The following is a 23,758-nucleotide window of genomic DNA, read 5'->3' on the forward strand; positions in this document are numbered from 1 at the left end:
TTCATTTTTAAGCTTCATTTTGATGAAATTTAAATAAAATATTGATTTTTGGAGTTATCCTTCCTGGCTGAGGATCGGATATCCTTAAAAACTTACGACTTTTCAACTTTATACACAACCATTCCCCACGACAAATTCAAGTCCAGGCTTTTTGATATCATTGAGAGCTGCTTTTACAATAGAAATTGAACCCGTAAATTAACTTCTTCGTCATTGGTCATTTGCAAAATTATTTTGCTGAATAACATTCTGATTGTACCACAGGAGTCTGATATGGCAAGCCCTTTTACTAATTATTCGGAAAATAAATTTTATCTTCAAATTACAGAGATATCTCTCATTTATTGCAAAGAGATATCTCTTTTCATTATTTTTATTTAAATTCCATTTTAAATTACTTCTCCCTTTACCGGAAGTATTTCAAAAGCTGAGAAAACTCGGTCCAAAGTCTGAAAGTGCTTATCTCGCGGGGTTCCTCACTTCATGGGTACCTAACACATGCCTGACATGGATTTGTGTACTGAGTTTAGCATGTTTCTGGTTTACGCAAAGCTTTTGGGGAATGTTAAATAGTTTTACTTTTACAAACCGGAATGTGTAATGTCTCCGCATCAACTATGTACGAGTTAACTTTTTGTTTTGTTTATTTCAAGAGTTATTTCCCGTAGTTTGGCAAGCGCCATATTTTACACGTGCAATTGTGACCTTGCGACTTTGTAGCCCTATGGTGTAAGTACACTTTCATTTGATATAACATTAAGATCTAAGAATTCATGTGTTAAAACGCAAACCTTGTAATGTCAAATGTTTCAGCAATTTAAATTATTATTTTTGCATTGTCAACATGACCTGGTTTTTTGAAGAAGGCTAAGCACGTGGTTTGTGTTCAGATCATTTTCGGAGATTTATACCATCTACTAATCTAGTCACTGTATGTTATACTCGAGTATGTAAATTTTTAAGGATAATTTGATGATTTCTTGCCGATTTATTACTACTTTCTTGTGTTTATTGTTTAGTATTAGATCTATGTTAAAAGTAAAAGTATGGAAACTCGGTTCGGTTATAAATGTTACATAATATAGTCAACATTTTATGTCAGTCATTTTGTATGTAATTTCTAATCACTTTTTGTGTAATTTGCAGTCTTTTACTGCACCAATACTGAATAAAGGAGATGAAGCCTTCTCAAAAACTGTTCCAGTATAGAATGGTTTCTCGACTTACGATATCATAAAAATTTGGGTGCGAGTGTCCACCAGGAAAATTTCGATCGAAGTACAGGTAAACAAATCAGAGTGTCATCAGTTTCTTGTTTATTTTGAGGGAAAATTAGGTGTTTTATTCTCAGCCGAATGAAATAGTTTTGTAAACATCTTTTGCCTTAATTTGTTTACAGAATTTTCTTGAATCCGAGGACGATAATGTTTTTATCAGCTGATTGTAGAGGAGGAGTTTTGTCAGTGTTAGATGGGTACTAACGTCATATTGTGGCTGCATCACTTTTGTTTGGGTAAATATTTTTTTAATATACTTATTTTTCAGTAAAGTTTTACCTTTCGTATGTCTGTGGATTATCTTTTTGTGCATTAAATGTTTGTTGCAATTTAGATCTATTTGAGTATTTCACGAGAGTTTCTGTTCATATTTTTTGCCCAAAGGGACTTGTTTCAGTACTAAATTTTTAACCCACAGTATACAAATTATAACACAAGGTAGCTCGCTGAGTGGAAAACTTAATCATAAAACGGTTTGTGCTGATCCCGCACAGAGATTTTGATTGGATAAAAATCTGTTTCTAAAATTACATCAGATAAACATCTTAATGTTTTCAGGTAAAGTTAGACGTAAACAAGTTCTATTTACTCACTTCAATATTTAAACAATGGAGTTGAATTTTTTAAACCACTAATTTTTTAATTTTGCTCTTTGCTCGAGACTAGTACATACCATTCTATGGTTGAGTTTGACTTTCCACCCAACAAGCAGAGTTTGGACGCTGATTACGGAGATACAAGTGAAGAAAATAGAGACAAGCATGCAATATTATATGGGTGTGTAGATAAATTATCGTAGAAGAAATAGGTGTAAAAAGTTTACCCGTGCATATCCTCTTAAAGTGTAAATGAGCATGATTTTAAGGGAGGCGGTACTCCCTGTAATTTGGAGTTAGATACCTTGTGTTATTACTATACTTTAGGTCAGAAATTTATTACAGAAGCTGCATTTAACAAACTTCAGATCTCTTAACATGACCATATTTCTCACTTTAGAGACTGAGAGTATGTTCCCTATTTATAGAGCATGGTTTAGGGATTTTGAAATTTTCTGTTTTTTCAAATTCATCTGCATGGCACAGTGGTTAGAGCGTCTGCTATAGAGTCGCAAAGTAAGGAGTTGATCCTTACGTCTTGGGTTTGAATCTCACCGTGGGATGTGGAGACTTGTCCTTGGAATGAAACAGTATAAACCGTGGCCCAATATCACAGTAGATATTGGCTCAAAAAAGATACCTTCTGCTTAATGGCCCTGAGTGCCAAGCATAGGACAAAATTTGCAGCTCCCCACCGGTGTTTCCATATGAGTGAAAAATTCTTGAGATGGATGTTAAACAAATCTGTCTGTTGAATTAAGTCATTGATATTAAACAATTGTATACATTAAAACTTATTTTATAGCAGAGGAACAAGAGAACCATGCAGTAACACAGATAAAAGATGCAGTTCCCAAGAGATCCAAAGTCGGCAGCTCCTAATGCTATACTGACTGAATTATCAGCATCCAAAACAAATTGATACAAATCAAATACAGGTATGAAATTGATGCAACAAAATAAGTTCTAGGACAAATATTAAATTTATTTTTTGTAAGACATAGCATATCAAAAATGACAAAAAATTCTGTGATGTCCAGAGATGTTTTACCCCCACCCCACCTCAAGGTTTTAGACATAGACCCCTTTATTCAACTTTACTGTCATCTTACCTCACTATAAAAATAGGGTAAAATACCCTTGTTTACAGATTAAATGTATAATAATTATATATACATGTATGGATTTTTTTTTTACAAGATGACTTATATACTAGTCAACATTGGCCAACTTTAAAAATGTTTGTTTGATGTAGTTCTACCCACTTTTATTAAGATTGGTAGGTAGGTATCAATAGGGGCTTTTTTGTTTTGCCTTACAGTATTGAACAGATTGATAACTGTCATATTTGAAACCATGCACATACTCTGAAATTTGTTGATATTTTCATTACTATCTAGAAAGACTTTATATTCATAAATAGAGAAGCATCCTAAAAAAAATTGATACCTTATCTTTAAAACATATGTGGAATTTAAGGGTGGAAAATTGAAAATTTTGAAGTGCCCAAAAAATGATTGCTATTGGTTAGGGGCCATTTTAACAGGTCGGTCAGAGTAAAACAAACAAATCTGTTTTTTATACCCCTTGTCCATCTGTCTAGCTGTCCATCTGTCTGTGCAAATGTGTCCAGTCCATATCTTTCTTACGTAGGGACATTAGAATCTACTACTCCACACAAAGATTGCCCATGACCCAAGGGTGTGTCATGACCTTGACCCAAGGTTTCATTTGGGGAAGTTCAAGGTCATTTGAAGAAAAAGTTCATAATTTGTGTCCGGTCCATATCTTCCTTATTGATAAACTTTGTAGGTTCTCATTTCACACAAAGATTGCCCATGACCCAAGGGTGTGTCATGACCTTGTTCCAAGGTCATTTGGGGAACTTTAACTAAGGTCACTGGAAGAAAAAGTTCATAATTCATGTGTGATACTTATCTTCATTATTTAAAATCTTAATTCTGAAAAACCCAGCAGGGGGTATTTTGTCCCGTTTGGACAGTTCTAGTTATTGTTGGCCTGAAAATGCAACAAATATTTTTATGCCTCCTTAGAAATTATTTTTATGCCCTGCCATGAATATGGCTGGGGCATATAGTCCGCCTTGAATACGTTTGGGGCATTTAGTGTTTGTCATGTGCGTCTTTCCATCACACTTTGCGTTTAGCTCTGCTCAATGCTCATTATCAAAGAAACTATCCAAGATAATTATTTTCATCAAACTTCATAGGCAGATAGATGTTGATGAGAGCTGAGCAACTGCATCAACATTCTTTGACCTTGACCTCACTTTTCTTTAAATTAGTGTTAAACTCAGTTTTTAAGGATAACATTTAAGATATTTTGATCAAACTTCATATGTTGATACAGTGTATACGTGTACTGATGTGAGCTATTCAATTGCATCAATATTTTTATACCCCCGCAAACGAAGTTTAGGGGGTATATTGGAATCACCATGTCCGTCTGTCTGTCCGTCTGTCCGTCTGTCTGTAGACAAGATTTTGTCCGGACCGTTTCTCAGAAACTGTTGGATGGATTTGTCTGAAAATTTATACACTTATTAATCACCATATGAAGGTGTGCACCTGGGATTTTCATCATGATTGGATGATTTTTCTGCATTTTACAGACGTTTTTTCTTTTTTATTTTGTGATTTTGTTTGGCTCATAACTAGAAAACTATTAGACTTACAATCATCAAACTTGGACAATTTATGCATCTTGGGTAGACGGTGTGTCACGACCTATTTCAAGGTCACTGTGACTTTTAATTTAAGTGATTTTTAAAAAAAAAATAAGTCTTTAAAATTTTAGATTTCATAATCCTACAAAATGTAAAAATATAGTTGTATCCTTATTAAAAAATGCTAAATTTAATAAGTAAAAACTTATTTTTTATCATATACTTTACAGCAAATTCTGTAACAAATGTTAATGATTTGGAAGGAATTCAGTTTGTCCCATGGGCATAATTATCAAGCACTGGTCAAGGAGAAATTTTGATAGCAGAAATGTGCATGTCAAATTAGAGAGAAATTAATGAGTTCATTGTCGGGAGTTAACTAACAAGAGCATCATGCTGTGTTTTCTTAATTTATCTCTTGAGAGTTGGGCAAAAAGAAATGGCCTTATAGTTGCTTGTGTTAATTAAGAGTTCTTGATGGCTGTAGTTCAGATAAAGATCTTTCAATTGGTGTAATGTAATTAAAACAAATTGATGTTTTAGTGTATGATTAAAACTGAATTAGTATTGAATAATATAATTAAAATTAATTATAGATGTGTTCATTAAAAAAAAAATTACATTTCAATTTTTATATATTTGCAACAAATTGCAGTCATGTCTCACTTAGAATTTCATAGTCTAAAGAATAATTAATTTTTGATTTTTTTTTATTAGACTGTAGCATTTCCATTATTTCATAAAATATGCAATAAACAATTGAAAGCTGCAGATGGATATTTGTTAAGCTCTAATACAGCCAGTTTAGAATTATATGATGTATTATTTGTTTTAATTAATCCCTACACTGTAAGTCTCTTAGAGATGTATGTACAATATTTTAAGCATGATAAGAAATGGAAATTAGATCATTGAAATCTGTGTCAATCTGTTAATCAAGGTTACTTGATTTTCTTGCACCCTAACCAATTTATGATTATCGAACAATATTTGATGGGGGTATCATGCTGTGGGGGGCACTTTATTAGACAATAGTGAACACCTCTTACTAGATCCATAAAATATTTCTGAATTGGCACCTACTCTGAAAAACCCAGCGGGGGTATTTGTCCCTATTGGACAGTTCTAGTTTACCTTGACTTTTCCTTTGACCTCACTCTTTCTAAATTAGTGTAAAACTTTATATGCTAATACATACTGATGAGAGCTATTCATTTGCATCAACATTTTGACCTTGACCTAAAATGACCTTTCATTTGACCTTGGACTCACTTTTAACAAATTGTGATTAAGTTAAATATAAAAAAAACATTCTTTATATTATTTTTCAAATTTCATATGCTGATACATAATGATGAGAGCTTTTCAACTGCATTAACATCTTCGACATAGGTCCTTCCTTTGACCTAGAACTCGCTTTTCTCCAATAAGACAATTAGCGTTAAAACTTCATATGCTGAATTGCTGATGCATACTGATATAACCAATTCAATTGCATCACTTTTCAAGATATTCTGAAATTTCACACAGTTACACAAATTCAACTTTTCATGTTGCATTACTGATATACCCTTGGCGGGGCATTCATGTTCTATGGACATATTTCTACTGATCTCTTTTGTGAAGAATGATGCATTTACGAAGAAGAATTTCCATTCTTTTTCTGAGGTTGACTCATCTAGTAAAGTTTCCCACTTTTTTTTATATATGCCCGGGCCCCAAGACCATAAACTGAGAATAGACTTAAGTGTCCAAATTTCAAATCAGTAATTTTTGAAAGAAAGTTCAAAATGAAACAAAATTTTCAAGTTATGTTTATATCAAAATATTTACAAAACTTACAATTTTTTAAGCTTGTTCATTAAATAATAATGAAAATATTCAAAATCAAAATTTTGACTTAAGTCTATTCTCAGTTTATGGTTTTGGGCCTGATCTGAGGTGTGTATTGCTTTTGTCCTGTCTGTTGGCAGCTTTAATCTCTGCCTTAACTTTTGAACCATGAGAGAGACTTCATATTTAATATGCATACTCCACTAATGAACGTCTTTCAAAAGACACCAAGGCCAATGACTTGTGACCTTGACTGTGACCTATATGCTAAAATAGCTTACCGTATTTACTCGCCTATAAGTCGATCCGCCTAAAAGTCGGTTGTATTTAATTAGCTTGTATACCAGAAAGACTGACCTCATATAAAACCATACTTTTAATAGCTCGCCTATAAGTTGGACAAAGAGTTTAAGACCAGAGATTCACTCCCCAAAAAACCGACTTATAGGCGAGTATATACGGTATTTGAACATTAGCTATGACTTTTGATTCATTAAAGATAGGGACATCATATTTTGAATGCTTTCTCCACTAATTAAGCTCTATCAAATGACACCAAGGTCAATGACCTTGTGACCTTTACAGTGACTTTATCGATTTAAAAACCATTTTGAACTTTTGCCATACATTTTGAACCATTAAAGATAAAGACTTCATATATGATATGCATACTCCACTAATTAAGCTCTTTCAAATGACACCAATTTCAATGACCTTGTGACCTTGACCTAGATGCTAAAAATAAATTTTTCGAATTTGTAAAACTGTTGTCGCCAGGTGCAAAGTGTTTCAAAAACAAATCTTATTTTGAAGGAGTTTTAATATTTTAATTTCTGTAGAATTTTATGTTACATATAAAAACCAAAAATATATTTAAAATCAAATCATTTTTATTTCAGTACTTTGTGACAGTGGGAAGATAAAATTTAAAAATGGACATGGCACAATATTACTGCATCAGAGATCAATCCAGGTTTACTTATAATTTGAAGAAAAACAGTCAAGCATCATTTGGAGCTACATATGCCACTGCCTTAACAATATGCCAGCTTATATAACCAAGCAAGCACAGTGACCAGTTGTACCTATGATGTTGGAAGAGATCCTAAAAACCTTCCAGTACACTCATCACTACCTGCAAAGAAATAAAAATTCAAATGACTTGTATCGACACTTTTGTACTTCATCTGGCTTGTATTTTCAGTAATCATTAGCCTTTACACTGTTGCTTCCTTCAAACAAAATTGCATAAGTACTAACTTGCAGGTGTAAAATGTTTGAAACAGTTTGCTTGTCCCAAAGGAAATTCTCTGCCAATTAGCAATGCATGAGCAGTTGACTGATGTCACAGTTCCACTGGCAAAATATTTGCAGCTGAATGGTGCCATATAAAACACTTTTAACAAGAAGTTGGAAACATCCTAGAAGTGAGCATCTACAAGAAATTAAGTGAATGCTTTCTTGAATGTTAACAATGTTATAAAGTGCTTGTGTACATCTTAAATATATATAAATACAACTAATTACTCATGTAACTACCAAATAAACAAAAATTAAACTTCCTTAAATTTGTTCTTGATGTTTATTTACAGTGTATTTAAATAAGTATCCAATATTTGTCTTGTTAGGTCACCTGAGTAAACTCAGGTGACCTATTGCTATCCGTTTTCGTCCGTCGTCGTCCGTCGTGTGTTAACATTTGAACATTTTCAGCTTCTTCTCTGCAACCACTGAACCAATTTCAACCAAATGCACAAAGCATCTATGGGTGAAGGGGAACAAAAATTGTGAATTTCATGATCCCTGCCCCCCTGGGGCCTGAGGGGTGGGGCCAAAACCACTAAAATTAATGCAATCTTTAAAAATCTTCTTCTTTACTCCTGGACATCAAGCAGTCAAACTATTTGCATGATTGTAATCAGCATTGAGTCCTCTACCAAAATTGTGAAATTCATGGCCCTGGGGTCAGGGGTTCTAGTGCTAGGGCGGGGCTAATTAAGTATATAGTGAAAATGCATTATTTCTTTGAAAATCGTCTTCTCTGCTCCTGGGTATTAAATAAACCAACTAAGTACATAGTTATGATGAGCAAGAGTGCCTCTACCAAAATTGTGAATTTTATGGCCCCAGGGTCAAGGGTTCTGGTGTTAGGGTGGGGCTCTATTGATTATATAGTAAAAATACATGATTTCTTTGAAAATCTTCTTCTCTGCCCCTGGGTATTAAATAAACCAAGTAAGTAAATAGTTATGATGAGCAAGAGTGCCTCTACCAAAATTTTGAATTTTATGGCCCTATCATCAAGGGTTCTGGTGTGGGGGGGGGGGGGGCTCCATTGATTATATAGTGAAAATACATGAAATATTTGAAAATCTTCTTCTCTGCTCCTAGGTATTAAATAAACAAACTAAGTGCATATTTATGATGAGAATGAGTGCCTCTACCAAAATTGTGAATTTTATGGCCCCAGGGTCAAGGGTTCTGGTGTTGGGGGGGGGGGCGCTATTGATTATATAGTGAAATTACATGAATTCTTTGAAAATCCTCTTCTCTGCTCCTAAGTATCAAATAAACTAACTAAATACATAGTGATGATAAGCAAGTGTTCCTCAACTAAGATTGTGAATTTTATGGCCCCAGGGTCAAGGGTTCTGGTGGGGGGGGGGGGCTTTATTGATTATATAGTGAAAATATGTTAATTCCTTGAAAATCTTCTTCTCTGCTCCTAGGTATTATATAAACTAACTAAGTGCATAGTTATGATGAGCAAGTGTGCCTCAACCAAAATTGTGAATTTAATGGCCCTATCATCAAGGGTTCTGGTGTTGGGGGGGGGGGGGGGGGGCTCGGTTGTTTTTATAGTGAAATTACATGTATTGAATTCTTTGAAAATCTTCTTCTCTGCTCCTAGGTATTAAATAAACAAACTAAGTGCATATTTATGATGAGCAAGAGTGCCTCTACAAAAATTGTGAATTTTATGGCCCCAGGGTCAGGGGTTCTGGTGTTAGGGTGGGGGTCTATTGATTATTTAGTGAAAATACTTTGAATCTTTGAAAATTTTCTTCTCTGTCTCTGGGTATGAAGCAGATGAACTACCTATATAGTTATGATGAGCAAGGGCCCTAATCTTGCAGAATTGTGAATTTCAAGGCCCCAGGGTCAGGGGTGGGGGGAGGGGGCTCTACTTATATACTGGAAATGAATTAATTGTTTGAAATCTGGTCCTTTGTATTTATAAAACATTTACATGTATTTACTTTTTGATAGGCAATTTTAAGGGTGCCTTTTAAAAATTTGTGCTACCTAGGGTCAGGGGTTTATGTCAGAGTGTTAGGAGCACTACTGATTATTATGAATATTACTGATTAGTTAGTGCATTTTTGTTCCCCTACCCTGCATATGGGTATTCAGTAACCAAGCTAAGCGACTGCTAAGTTTATTGTTATGATGATCAATGGTGCTCTTTCAAAATTGTGAATGCCATATAGCATCTGGCTTAAAACATGTTATTGAATCAAATTCAATACACTGTAACTGGAAAGTTGTTGCATAATGCTCAGGTGACCTATAAGGCCCGTGGGCCTCTTGTTATACTGAAGGATTGTTAAGAAAATGTCGTTTGTTGAAACAAATATGCAAACAAGTTACATTCTGCACAGATAGCAATTTTTGTGGAGAACCTATCAACATATATTTTCAATTGTTGGGATGTAATATTAGGCAAACAGTAGGAGAATTATACTTGTTAACAAATGTATTTTATCAATCAAACCTCAAATAGATGATTTAATAAGAAAGTAATGACAAATTTAACTAGAATTATGGTCCATTGATTTTTATCACCATGGTGTGTGAGCTTTTGTGAACTTGATACTGAACTAGTAAGTTTGAAATATTGAAGTAAAGAAAAGTGCAGCCCAAAAATTTATCCTGTACCTGATTTAAAATGAGTCCCAGCATCAATTCTTGGAAGTTGCCACACTCTTCACGAGTACAAGAATTATTGGATATGTCTCAGTAACAGATCTATACTGGTACATGTAAATGAATGGCACATTCAGTGGAAGCATTGTCCCTTTTTCGGTTCCTCCTGGATCCCTGTAAAATATATGATGATAAAAGTAGATAAATGTTCCATCATAGAATGATGAATGTCCTATGATCCCAGTGAGGGCCTGTTGGAAGACACTGTTTGATTGTTCTAGCTGTGTCTGTCTCTTAATTGTAAGAGTACTAGTACTTTGGAAGGGGGTCATAAGGCTGTACAGTTAATATAAATTGATTGTACATGTGTGTTGTTTAATGTCTTACAGTTAATATTGAAAATGAGTATTACATCCCTGTGTAAATTAAAAAAGTAATGTTGGACATTTTTATTTCTGAACTATTAACAAATTAAAGAAAAACATTCTATCAGGATTATGTTTAATTGACCCTGTATTTCCGTGATTGACAAATTTGGTCACATGCATTTCCTATTTGTTTTAATTAATTAAATTTGCATTCTATATCCCGACTTCAGCTGCCCCGTGAGCTAAATCCAGGCTCGTAGCAACAAGAGGGGGGGGGGGGGGGGGGGGTGCGCAACAATACCTCTTCTATGGAGAATGTACATTGAATGGTTTGTTCCCCCCCCCCCCTCCAACTTCTTACCACAGTATAGAATAACAGTATAGTGATATCGTGGAAATGAAGTATTTTATGCTATAAAATTTGGAAGTGAAAGGAATGTTGGTCTTGAACAAAATTGGCCACTAACACACACACCCTCTTGAAATAGGATTATCGAGTTTGGTCAACTTTAACTGGTAAGTATAAAAAACAAATCTCTCTAATTACGCTCCCCCCCCCACCCCGCCCCCTTTCAAAAACGATGCTATGTGCCTGAAATCAATGTATGGAACCAATCTTTGGAGAACAATTGTTTGAAAACAATTTCAACTTACTTTTATGCTATAAAATGCTCGTTACCCATTTGGAATAGCTTGTATGTACTGTATCATTGTATGTACGTAATTTACTAAAACAATAAAGCGATTAAACGTTGTTTACCTGTCTCAATCAATCCATTATCTCCTTCTTCTTTTTCAATAATCAAAAAACGAACGATTTAACAAACATTACTTCCTGTTTCGCTTTCGTTTTCAACGGGAGAATTAATTATGTTATTTTAAGGGTGCTTTGAAAAGAGATATCTCTTTCATTAAAAGAGATATCTCTTTAGCTAAGAAAGATATCTCTTTTTGAAAATCTATAGAGATATCTCTCTAACTAAGAGAGATATCTCTTTTAAACTTTTTAAAGAGATATCTCTCTAACTTTAAGAGATATCTCTCTCGCTGAAAGAGATATCTCTCTAGCTTATAAAGATATCTCTCTTACAAAAAGAGATATCTCTCTAACAAAAAGAGATATCTCTCTATCAAAAAGAGATATCTCTTTTGTTTAAAGAGATATCTCTATTAGTCAAAGAGATATCTCTATAGGCTAAAGAGATATCTCTCAAATTGAAAGAAAAAATTATTTTACGAATAAATAGTAAAAGGGCTTGCCATATTATGGTAGTCTGAAGTTTTTATAATCAACCAAAAAAAAAAAAATCCGGAAAAGAAATGTTTGTGCAAAATCTTATGTGTGAAAAATAGAAAACACTCGCTCTGGCCTTCAACTCGACATTTAGATACATTGTATATCGACGACTAATTATCAAATTAGTTATAACAATTATGGTAATTTCCATTCTTATGTCAATAAGATATATCCTGGTGAGCTTGAGATAAAAGATATCTCATGCCCTGTTCACACGGAGAGTTTAATTCGAATTAAACGTAAGTTTACTGCGAATTAGCTTCGCTTAGCGTTCACACGGAGGATTTAATGCGAATTAGTTTAATTCGAATTAGTTTAATGCGCATTAAATTACTTCGCATTTGCTCCGTGTGAACGCTAAGCGAAGCTAATTCGAATTAAATTTTGACGCATGCGTAAGGCCAGAATAAAGCCACAGGACACGTGTTGGTGGTTATATATAGGTATTTGTGCTATATTTGGTTCAAAAATTGAGGGAAAGTATGTTAATCACTAAAATCATTGAATACCTGTAGCTTCTACATGATGTATCAAAGGATAGCTCTGCATACATGACGTGATTTACAAATGACGTCATAATAGACTTACTGACGCCTGATTACACAAGAAAATTTTTAATTCGCATTAGTTTACTTCGCATTAGCTGTCGTGTGAACGCAATTTAATTCGCATTAATTTGATTCGCATTAGTTTACTTCGCACTAATTTACTGCGAATTAAACTCGTCGTGTGAACAGGGCATCAGAGTCTGGCACATCTGTTTTATATTATGATATTTTACTTGAAAAGACGTTAATGGTAATCTAACAACCAAGCTCTATGATAAACGTGATGACTTTGACTTTTCTATCGTCAACTTCCCTTACTTGTGCAGCAACATACCTTCATCACCTGCATACAGAGTTTATATACGTCAGTTGATTCAGATACGCAAGAGCATGCTCTACCTATGAACAATTTCTAAAACAAGGTAAATTATTGACAAACAAGTTGATGAATCAAGAATATCAGCAGTCTCGTTTAAAGTCATCATTTCGTAAGTTCTATGGTCGATACAATGAGCTTGTCAGCTAATACAATTTATCATTGAGTCAAATGCTGACTGACTTTTTTTTCATACTAAATGTTAGTCCATAATTGAAAAACTGAATTGACGACGGATTTTTCCGTTATTTCCCTATCATGACAAGGAGCACACGACGGCTGTGACCGGTTGGTAGGGGATGCTCACTCCTCCGTGGCGCCTGATCCCACCTCTGATGTTTTGTAGGTCAGTGTTTGCTCTGCTCCTATTTCGCGTGGTTTTATGGACTTTTGATCATGAATACTGTTTGTTATCTCCATATGTTTCATGTTAGGGATCCTATCAGTTTGCTTATTTCAGTGAATTGAGTCCCATCATATTATTTTTCTATAAAAAATAAATTTCTGAGACTGATCAATATGCTAGCAGATGTGTGTACATGGGTATAATTCATGACTTTTTATCTCAGTGTTCAATGTTGAAAAGCCACTCTCGGTTCAATTTTTAACGTTGAAAAATGAATCATTGGACAATTTTGCATCCGGGGAAAATTCTTCATTACAGAGGCACATATGAAATATCTTAGGGCACTCTAACATTCATTTAGCAATGAATCTCTCTTGGCAATGGGTCTTTCCGCCTTTAAATAGTTACACTTTTGATGAAATAAAACAAATTGCTTTGTGATGTTGTGCGTGAATGACCTGCATATTTTCATGCTTCATTTATTTCCAATAATTGCTACAGCACAGACTATAATTTGTAAACATAAATCGCATTAGTTAATCCTCCTCTTGCTGAATCAGACATGTGTTGTCGGCGGGGAGTAAGGTATTCACATTGTAGAGACAGACACTAATTTTCTTTAACAACAACTTAAGTTACCATAGAAACTTTCCGTAGGCACAAGTAACGTTCACTGGAGAAAGTTGGTAAAGAGTTGCCAAGAACTATCGTAAACAAAATGTCTGGTGGTCAGATAGTTCCTATTGCTTTGAGGAGGTTTGATACGAGCCAGCCGTGGGGGTTCAAACTTCAGGGAGGGTCGGATGTAGGATGCCCCATCCATGTCGCCCAGGTAAGACTGACTCATCTGTGAAGGACAAAATATAAACAATTTCGTGTAAGTTACATTGTATGATTAACATACCATGACTCAAGCAAAATTCCGAGGAACAATTTATCGTATCTATCTTAAATGAAAATCATTAATGTTGCTTTTATACAAATGCATTTATAAAAATATGTTGTATATATTTTCAAGTGGAGTGGTGAATTATTTAATATTTACAGTAAATTTTGTTTTGATGAACCTTTCCAGTTATACATCTTTCGGTATAAAGGTATCTAAAGAGTTACTGTTAAAATATTTCAGTACATCTTAATTTCCAACAGAAACAAAACTCGGTATCAAATTTCAAGCCATTTTTGTCTCGATTCTGATTTCAATGAGAGTTATCTTTCGTTCCGTTTCAGAACGCTAAAGTAAGATGAAAGGTGAAATTGATCGTGAATATTAAACTTAAAGTAAATTCATGTATTTAGAAGGAAAATTTTGGGATTTGGAGCATCATTAGATGTAGATGCCTTTTATTTGATTAATTAATTTTTATTCATTTATTTATTGATATTTCAACAGTAAGCATTGATTATTCACCTATTCTGACTTGACCCGTTTTTCCCAAATAATAATTAATCAGTTCAAAGTACAATGTATACCAAACTGAAACTATGGTACATGTACATTGTATTTTCTTGTGTCATATACTAGGTACGGTACCTTCAAATATTTGGATTCCTCCAGCACTTTTCTTAGAATACTCAGAACAATAGCACATTGGTCAACCCTATATTGCACGTCACTGTTGTCAGATAAGTATTTTGTATACAACAACTGTTGCTCATTGAAAATATGTTTCCTTGCAGATCTTTTTTTTTCTCCTCATCTGAGAACAGCTGATGTATGTTATGCATTTCTTATCAAGGCTCTATCAGATCTACACTAAAATATCAACATCTGATTTTCATCTCATACTTACTAGTTACTATAGCATATAAATCGAATCCCATATAAAACTTCTGTGATCGAGGACCTTGATACTTCAGAAACAAACACGTGTTAGAAACAAAGACCTTTATAATCCAGGAAAAGTTCCACACATAGGCGTCGGAACCGGGGGGGGGGGGGGGGGGGGCTTAGCCCGTCCACTTTTTTTGCAAATATATACATAATATAGGCATTGAAAATTGGGGTTTACCTTTTTATTTGTTTACCTCCCCCCCTTTCAATTAGCCCCCCCCCGGTTTAAATTTTCTTCCGACGCCTATGCTACAAAAAACAATTTATAGATTTCGGTATCAAAGGTAACAGTTATACTTCACTGTTACATTTAGGAGACTTCCGTGTATAAATGGCATAATAATTTAGGCTTGAGAAATGTTCAGCTGCTATTCATAATAACATGCAACTAAACATGTTAATTGGTAGACTTGCCATCTGTATTCCTTCTTTACACATTTTGTTCCACACACTAATGGTGATACATGTTTCAAAGTATTCAACGCTATGGTGTTAATTATAATGCATATATCAAATAAAAATTAAATTCTATTTTCCTAAAGAATTTTTTTTAAAAATACATATGTAATATTTTATATAATTTTACAAAAGAATCTATAGATAAGAATAAACTGATACATTTTACAGGAAATATATATTATATATAATATATATATTTAATTAATTGATTAAGAATATTCAATAGTAAAATAGGAAAATTTACCTGCGTGTTCACTGTTAGGCAAAGCTTCTACAGAAACTGCATCCGCCACGTGTTTTCTCTTATCTCTGTTCTTGAGAAATCAAGGGAAATCGGTCTACAAAATTTAAGAATTTAATTCATCATAATCTTCACTTTAAAATTGTTTAAATTCAAATTCATGAGTTAAAATGACATCATTGTGTGTCATGACATCTATACCGTATGAAACAATAATTTTTATTCAACATCCGTTTTCATTATAATTAAAAGATCGAGCCAATTAACTGTAACCCCCTTCCTGTACCTCTTATTAAAACTCGCGATAACTGACTTAAAAAATCTTTATCAAAGAAATATTTTGTAAATCTATTTTTAACATTTTTCAGGTTCAGCCCAAGAGCATCTCAGGGAAGAGTGGCTTACAGAACGGGGACTTGATCCTAAGGATCGGTGAAACTGACATGCAGAAAGCCACGCACCAGCAGGCCAGAAACGAGATGATCCGCGCCGGGAATGATGTGGATCTGGTCGTCCAGAGGTATGGTCCTCATTAGTCATTATTTTAACACGCATTTTGCAAAGCTTAGAGTGTTCAATTGCGTAAAAAAAATGCCAGTCATTACAGCGTGGATTCCGATGCAAAGAGTATAACCCCCCCCCCCCTTTTCTTTAAAAATGATAAGCCTCCTATTAAACACTCATTTATTTTGAATTCTAATTACATTTTGGGCTATCGGCATAGATTGAACACATTGATCTTTGTCGAAATACCAGGCTTGACGCACAACATTGATGAAATACCAATATCTTTGACAAGAGGCCCAAGGGCCAAGTCGCTCACCTGAGCAATTTGCTAGGAAAAAGCACATATCAAATCAGAACTGAAAGTTTACTGATTTTGGGGGGGGGGGGCTTGAATTTTAACCTCCCAGGGGGTCATGGTTTGAACAAGCTAGAATTTACACTACCTGAGGATGATTCCATATAAATATCACTAAGCATGGATTTGAAGTACTTGAAAGGAGGATTTCAAAAGGTTTCCCTATATAATCCTATGTAAAACTTTGATCGGCCATTTTGGCCCCAACCTACCCCCGGGGGTCATGATTTGAACAAACTTGAATCTACACTACCTGAGGATAATTTCACATGAATTTCATTTTTCCTGTCTTAATGGTTTTTGAGAAGAATTTCTTAAAAAGACTTTTCCTATATACTCTTATGTAAAACTTTGATCGGCCATTTTGGCCCCACCCTAGCCCCGGGGGTCATGATTTGAAGAAACTTGAATCTACACTACCTGAGGATGATTCCACATGAGTTTCATCTTTCCTGGCCCAGTGGTTCTTGAGAAGAAGATTTTTTAAAAATGCCATTAATTTTTCTCTTATTCATAATTATCTCCCCTTGGAAAAGGGCGTGGCCCTTCATTTGAACAAACTTGAATCCCCTTTACCGAAGGATACTTTGTAGCAAGTTCGATTGAAATTGGCCCGGTGATTCTTGAGAAGAAGATGAAAATGTGAAAAGTTTACAACGACGACGACAGACCACGGACAAATTTTGATCAGAATAGCTCACTTGAGCCTTTGGCTCAGGTGAGCTAATAAAATATTAGTACTGAGATCTTTGTTGAAATGATATCAACTTCACTAAAACAGTGAGATCTTTTTTATAGAGGAGGGGTTGCTGTAAAACAAACTCCCCAACCTGAGCCCGAGGAAGAAAAAGAAACCTTCCAGGACGTGACTCCTAAAACATACAAAGTCCTAGAAAAAGAGCTACCCCAGGCAGAAGCAACAGGTAAATGATCCATACAACTTGAAAAGCCCCCCCCAAAAAAAGGGGGGGTATAAGCAACAGGTTTATGACTTCTTAATAAGTCACAAAGAAAGGGGCAGAAGCAACGAGTTGTGGGATGTTACAAAGTACTTTCACCTTTAATAATGGAGAAACTTGAAGAGGTGTTTTGTGAGGGTGTAAGTTTGTGTTATGCGTTTTCTCTAGAAAAAAAATGATTTATAATTGTATACTGATTTAATACCAGTAACTTTGCGTTTTTACAGGTGCTCGCCCTGCGTCTATATTCGACAGAAGGAAACAGGACAGGACAGCCTATACAAAGGCAGACAAGTCCGGGTATATGAAGACTTATGGACAACAGTAGATCGGGATTTTGGGATTCCTAACCCTCCGTCGGTACCTTTGTATTAGGGATACTATTCAAACAGATCTTTCCATCTAAATATTACATGCGTCAAATGTCATATTAAATGATACTTGTGAACATGCATTAAATTGAGATTTGCATGTCTGCTATATTTTTTGAATACTTGTTGACTGTTAAAATACTATAGAATTAACGGTTTAATTTTTCATTTATGTATACTTCTATTTTCTTATGAGATTGCAGTTTGCTTTAATTTTACTTTTAATTCTTTGTATCTAATGTGCAATAAAATTCTTTTATATTTATCAAATCCTTTTTATGTGTTGTTTTATTAATATTGTCAAAGGGTTTTCCGTCTACTTCTAACGGTGAATCAAAGTAATAGGATATAAAAATTAGTCTTTTTTAAAAAAAAAAAAAAAAAAAGTTTTAACAAGAGGTCGAAGAGCTAACACGACATCCTGAATGGTGCTTAGCCTGGAGTAGATACAGTTTGTAAGATGGATAAAAGATGATCAGGGATCATCAGATTATTAGTTTGTATCACCGTGTAGACTAAACCATTCAACGGTGCATGTCTAAGCATTATTTATCATCACCTTTATTTATAAGGCTTAAATATACAATTTTTAAAATTTATCATTTGCAAGTCTATCTGACTATCAAAATCTATAAACAAAAAAAAAAAAAACAACACTTTGTACATCTTATGATATTAATAAGCATTCCTGTATAATTCTCTTATTCAACTGATCTTTAATTTCATCATACCCCCCCCCCCCTCCTTGCTTGAAAAGCAGGAGTGTATCAAGTGATCAGAATGTTGGTCCGCCTGTACGTCCGTCTGTTAACTCTTTGGGATACCCATCTCTTATCCGCAATTATCTCCTTACACCACTGAATGAAATTTAATGAGACTTAAGAAAGAATCTCTGCTACATAGTGCATCGTGCACCTAGCTCCTATTTTACTTTTTGATCGGACACATATTTTGACTTTCCCAGAGCAAAAACATGGACAAGGCCATTCTTTCTATAATATTGAAGGGTATCCATCTCTTATCCTCAACTCCTCCTACAACACTGAATAAAGTTTAGTGATATTTTAACATATTTTTTAATTACATAATGCCATTGTGACTTCTTATTTTACTTTTTGATCCAACACATATTTCGAGCCTCCTATAGCAAAACATGGACTTTGTCATTATAACCATATGGGATAATGGGAGACGGGAGTATCATTTAGTGAGCTCATTGCTCACAGTACCTCTAGTTACACGTACATGTACTAGTATATCGTTGTTGCAGCGTGATGGTTTGGAAGTTTTGATTAACAGGGCCGGGTATATGCCAAAATTTGTAGAAAATGGACGCACAAAGAATTAAAGATAAGGAAGTAGGGGTACGGAAAACCGTGTAGATCTGTGTTTCCAGAGAATAAGCTGAAAATGTTCACAAGAGGTCGATCTTCTCACCTGAGAATCGAGATGAGATGTATTTAAAACATTTTCATTCCCAAGGGCGGATCCAGGGGGGTTTGGGGGGGTTCGGGAAAAAACCCCCGCTCATTGATTTTTTTTTTTGACAAGTGTCATTTTATCGTTTTGTTGCATTGATAAGACTCTAATAAACATAAACCCTTTGTTTGTACAACTGTGAAATATACATCAACTACATAACAGGAAATCACTTTCCGCTTGAACACACACGATACCAGGTAATCAACAGAGAGAGTGCCTCAGAGATCGGGTAGTCCGTGCATCTAGTGAAGTCACAAGATCACAGTACAATGTAGTTAGGTACCAACAACAGAAAACTGCATAGTTACGGTGCTGCTCAGTAATATTCTTTTGCTGATAAAATGCATGATTTTTAAACTATGAATAAACTATTATTCAGGGGTTTTTTTTTACCGTTTTAAAATTAAATTAATATAATTTTTTTACAAAACCAGGTTGGCTTAGCAAACCCCTCTAGTTTTGACAGATTCTCCAGTTTATGTAATTTTTTTCTTCAGTTAAGACAGTTTGAAATTTCATTAATTGTACACGTGTGTTTATATTCCAAATCATATTGACAGTATATACTCGAGTAAGTTGAAAAGCACTAGTCAGGGATTCTGAAAATAATTCAATTTTTAATTTTTTTTTTAGTATTTAAAAATTTTGCACATTAGTTGTATCTTGGATGTCAGCTTGACATAGGACTAAATTAATTGTAGGTGCATTTAAAGTAAACTAAGACAACTTGAAGTCAATTGCTTGCATTCCTAAAATTGTCAGATTTAACATTTTTTTAAGAAAAGTCTTAAGTCTTGTGTTAAAGTTAAATTAAATTGAAAACATTTTATTAAAAATTTGTGATGATCGGTCTTTAAAAAAGCTACAAAAAGTACCCCAAAAATGCTGGAAAATGCACCATTTAGAACCATTTAAAACAAAATTTTCTCACATTTTCCCGAACCCCCACCTATGGGAGGGGGACACCCCCTCCCATGCCCTCCCCCTTCGGCCCTTTGGGCCTCAACCCCCCCCCCCCCCACATGAACTTCCGGATCCGCCACTGATTCCATGCGCTTAAAATGAACTTACGTACTAATCATATAATATTGTCCCAGTAGGATTTAGGGGAGGGGGCAATAGCGTCATTTACACTTGAAAAGTCCAGCATCAACCATCAGGGGTGGGGGGGGGGTTCTTTTGTTGTATATAAAGCTTCATAAATCTGAAGAAATGCTGATATTTTCCTGAAAAAAAAATTCGTCTGACTCAGGGTTTTAGGTCACATAAAAAAGTGTCACATTAAAAGTCATATAAACATTCAATAGAAAATCCGCATCACGAGTTATTTCCCTTCCATGTTACTCTCCTTTCTTTGAAGATACAAAAGTATCTCCGTGACTAGCAATTTCGGAAAAGAAAAGGTTCTCAAAAACCATGATGATGAACAATCTGTCGTCTACACCAGATTGGCTTCGTGCCGAGCACGAAACGGGGGTAAAATATTGCTTTTTGAAGAAGTATTACTAATTTAAACTTTGATACCAATCGTTATGACAAATAATAGAAGCTTTCAAGAGGAGAGGGAAGACACTGACTCAGTGACTGACTGAGGGAGTAATTTCTCTGTATCGTGTATGTTACAGTTATGCTATATTGTCTGTTGGTTATTTTTGTTGATAATGATTGTTTTTAATTTTTATTCTAGACAACAATTATGGCTGTGGAATACAGTGATGGGGTCGTTATTGGTGCAGACTCTAGAACAACAACAGGGTATGCCTCATTTAGTGATACACAGACAGAACAATATAAATCATATATAATCTTTATACTTGCAATAACTTTGCTGAAATTACATGTAGCTACAAAAAAAATGTCAGCCTACAATAATTATATTTGTTGTCTACAAACCTGAGCAAATTTTTATAAGAAATAGTGCCATTATCAAAATTATCATATCATGAATGATAGGAATATATTTGAAAATTGAAGTATCAGGTTCATCATGTTCATATGCCCTCTCTTCCTGTTCATATGGTTCAGTTCGCTTAGAGTTTTCTCCATAATTCCCATTCACCCAAGTATACAACCATCATCCAAATATTTCCAGTTTGTGGCTCTGCCCAATTATGTATTTTACATGTAGATATACATGTATTTTGAGGAGGATCTTGAAGTACACAGAAGGATTTTATTTCAAATTTGCAATAAATTTTCAACTAACATATGAATTTACCCTTTTAGTGCATACATAGCCAACAGAGTGACAGACAAACTAACAAAGGTGACAGACCTGATTTACTGCTGTCGCTCAGGCTCAGCTGCGGATACACAGGCTGTGGCAGATATTGTGAATTATCATCTTAACTTTCACAAGTAAGTGTTTTAATTACATAATGAAAATACTGCAACAGAAACTAAACCAGCAAGCAGTGCACTGGTTAAGCATGTCTGCCATCTTTGTCTGTGCCCTAACTTGCCTGAAAGGCTGCTTAAAGTAAATGTTATGTTTTGGGGGGCCCCAACAGTGTGAAATTTATTACATGCGTGATACTTTTATTTTTCAGGATGGATACAGGAGAAGAGCCAAAAGTCAAAACTGCAGCCAACATTTTCAGAGAATTATGCTACAACAACAGGGATAATTTATCTGCAGGGATCATTGTAGCAGGCTGGGACAAGAGTGAGGGGGGACAGGTATGTGTCTGTATAATCTTACTTATGATGGAATGGAGCTTTTCTGATCAATAACATGGCTAAGTATTGTTTATGTGACAGTTTTGTTTTCATTTTTAACTTGCATCTGACAAATTGTTCTGAACTAAAATATTTCAAACAATCATGCTTAATACATCTTGAATCAAACAAATTTTCATCCTCTTACCCTTCTTTTTCAGCAATACATTAACTAGAGAACTAAAGACTGTTTATTATGCATTAATTTAACATACGAAAATATATTTATATAGGAGACTACTGATTCTGGATAGTGATTAAGTTCTTCAGATGCATTTATGTAGAATAACTCAACTTGGTCAAAACCATTATTGTGCTCCTCGAATAGTCTTCGGACTTCCCCATGAATGCATGCACAGGATTATCATTATTTCTCAGTCGCAAACATTTCCAAGTTTGATTCATGGATTTAGATTTTTGCAGTTATGTTTTGGGCAACTCATCAATTAGCAAATCTGTTCTATTGTTTGTAAATTATTTTTTTTTCATGTTTTTTTTTTTTTATTAATTCATCTTACACAATACTGACTTTTCGTTAAACTTGCAGCATAAATTCTTGGATTCTTTTCTTTTCCTAATTTAAAAGTTTATTATAATTTACAAGTATATCTCTTTGGAACAGGTATTTGCTATTCCATTGGGTGGGATGTTGACTCGCATGCCATTTACAACAGGTGGATCTGGTAGCACCTACATCTATGGATATGTTGACTCAAATTTCAAAACTGGCATGTCTAAGGAAGAATGTCTAAAGTTTGTTGCCAATGGTAAGTTTAAAGTACACAGTAATCACAGTAGTACTTTATAAATTTTAGCTTTTGGCTTAGTGCATCAAGCTGAAGTTTGCACAGTGAAAAATTACAGCAAAGCCTCTTTAAGGGTAGGACTCTCTTGAACATATAGAGAAATCTTTGAGAGAAGTTATATCCCTTTGATTATTCTGTCAAAATATGATTAACAGATCAGAACTGCATTACTTGTGTTAAAGCAGTTGCGCATCTTGCATTAAATACTTTTACTTAATAACACATGGTATATCTAAGACACGTGTTTAACTGTCCATCACATGAAATAAAAGAATATAGTGTCCTACATAATGAAAGAATATATAGTGTCCTAATATATGGTATCCTTTACATTGAGGGAAATTGTCTTGTCCAGTGCTTAATCTATTACTTGTTTTCTAGGGCTGTCCTTGGCGATGAGCAGAGATGGCAGTAGTGGTGGGGTGGTCAGGCTAGCCTCAATCACTAAAGACGGTGTGGAGAGATTTGTACTGACGGGAGACCAGATACCCAAATTTTATGAAGATTACTAGTGTCTGACTTTGACGATCTTTATTATTTTTTGAACAACTAGTGCTCTCTCATTTTTTTTTGTCAACTCATCTCATTGTTTATGTAATAAACATAGTGCAAAATTCAAAGAGTTGGTTTACTTTGCAAAAATTCAAAAGTGATCATAGGACATGCCTGCTAAGTATTGAAGAGAAATTCAAAAGAAAGCCCTAGCACCAACTGTTAAAAAATTATGGCAGCATGAGTTCAATACTCAAAACATGACATACAATTTAAATGT

General features: G+C 34.5%; 2 protein-coding genes and 2 long non-coding RNA genes across 4 annotated transcripts; 3 read left to right on the forward strand and 1 right to left on the reverse strand.

Annotated features, from left to right (window-relative positions):
- Positions 1-1,144: 1,144 nt before the first annotated feature.
- LOC134253242 (uncharacterized) lies at positions 1,145-7,406 on the forward strand. The gene is made up of 4 exons (XR_009989092.1): positions 1,145-1,284; positions 1,400-1,513; positions 2,679-2,811; positions 7,292-7,406. It is a non-coding gene; the product is annotated as an uncharacterized LOC134253242 (long non-coding RNA).
- LOC134253240 (uncharacterized) lies at positions 7,263-11,501 on the reverse strand. The gene is made up of 4 exons (XR_009989091.1): positions 11,448-11,501; positions 10,332-10,493; positions 7,653-7,827; positions 7,263-7,527 (listed from the first exon to the last, which is right to left on the reverse strand). It is a non-coding gene; the product is annotated as an uncharacterized LOC134253240 (long non-coding RNA).
- Positions 11,502-13,824: 2,323 nt separating this feature from the next.
- Positions 13,825-18,250, forward strand: LOC134253209 (LIM domain-binding protein 3-like). Its single transcript, XM_062735721.1, has 4 exons — positions 13,825-14,086; positions 16,157-16,308; positions 17,449-17,573; positions 17,837-18,250. The coding sequence occupies exons 1-4, from the start codon at positions 13,973-13,975 to the stop codon at positions 17,935-17,937; spliced, it is 492 nt and encodes a 163-aa protein (XP_062591705.1). The 5' UTR covers positions 13,825-13,972; the 3' UTR covers positions 17,938-18,250.
- A 2,542-nt stretch (positions 18,251-20,792) lies between these two features.
- On the forward strand, positions 20,793-23,606 carry LOC134253207 (proteasome subunit beta type-6-like). The gene is made up of 6 exons (XM_062735719.1): positions 20,793-20,938; positions 21,150-21,217; positions 21,689-21,820; positions 22,012-22,141; positions 22,803-22,947; positions 23,368-23,606. Exons 1-6 carry the CDS (start codon positions 20,879-20,881, stop codon positions 23,496-23,498), a joined length of 666 nt encoding a protein of 221 aa, XP_062591703.1. The 5' UTR covers positions 20,793-20,878; the 3' UTR covers positions 23,499-23,606.
- The last annotated feature ends 152 nt before the right edge of the window (positions 23,607-23,758 follow it).

The sequence above is a fragment of the Saccostrea cucullata genome, unplaced genomic scaffold (assembly GCF_032062105.1).
Source record: "Saccostrea cucullata isolate Sc308-1 unplaced genomic scaffold, CSIRO_AGI_Scuc_v1 ctg28, whole genome shotgun sequence".
NCBI lineage: Eukaryota > Metazoa > Mollusca > Bivalvia > Ostreida > Ostreidae > Saccostrea > Saccostrea cuccullata.

Coding starts and splice junctions, on each gene's coding strand:
- LOC134253207 (XM_062735719.1), top strand. CDS start 20,879: ATGATGATGAACAATCTGTCGTCTACACCAGATTGGCTTCGTGCCGAG. Junction 21,218..21,688: donor GACTCTAGAACAACAACAGG/GTATGCCTCATT, acceptor TTACCCTTTTAG/TGCATACATAGCCAACAGAG. Junction 22,948..23,367: donor TCTAAAGTTTGTTGCCAATG/GTAAGTTTAAAG, acceptor CTTGTTTTCTAG/GGCTGTCCTTGGCGATGAGC.
- LOC134253209 (XM_062735721.1), top strand. CDS start 13,973: ATGTCTGGTGGTCAGATAGTTCCTATTGCTTTGAGGAGGTTTGATACG. Junction 14,087..16,156: donor GCCCCATCCATGTCGCCCAG/GTAAGACTGACT, acceptor AACATTTTTCAG/GTTCAGCCCAAGAGCATCTC. Junction 17,574..17,836: donor ACCCCAGGCAGAAGCAACAG/GTAAATGATCCA, acceptor GCGTTTTTACAG/GTGCTCGCCCTGCGTCTATA.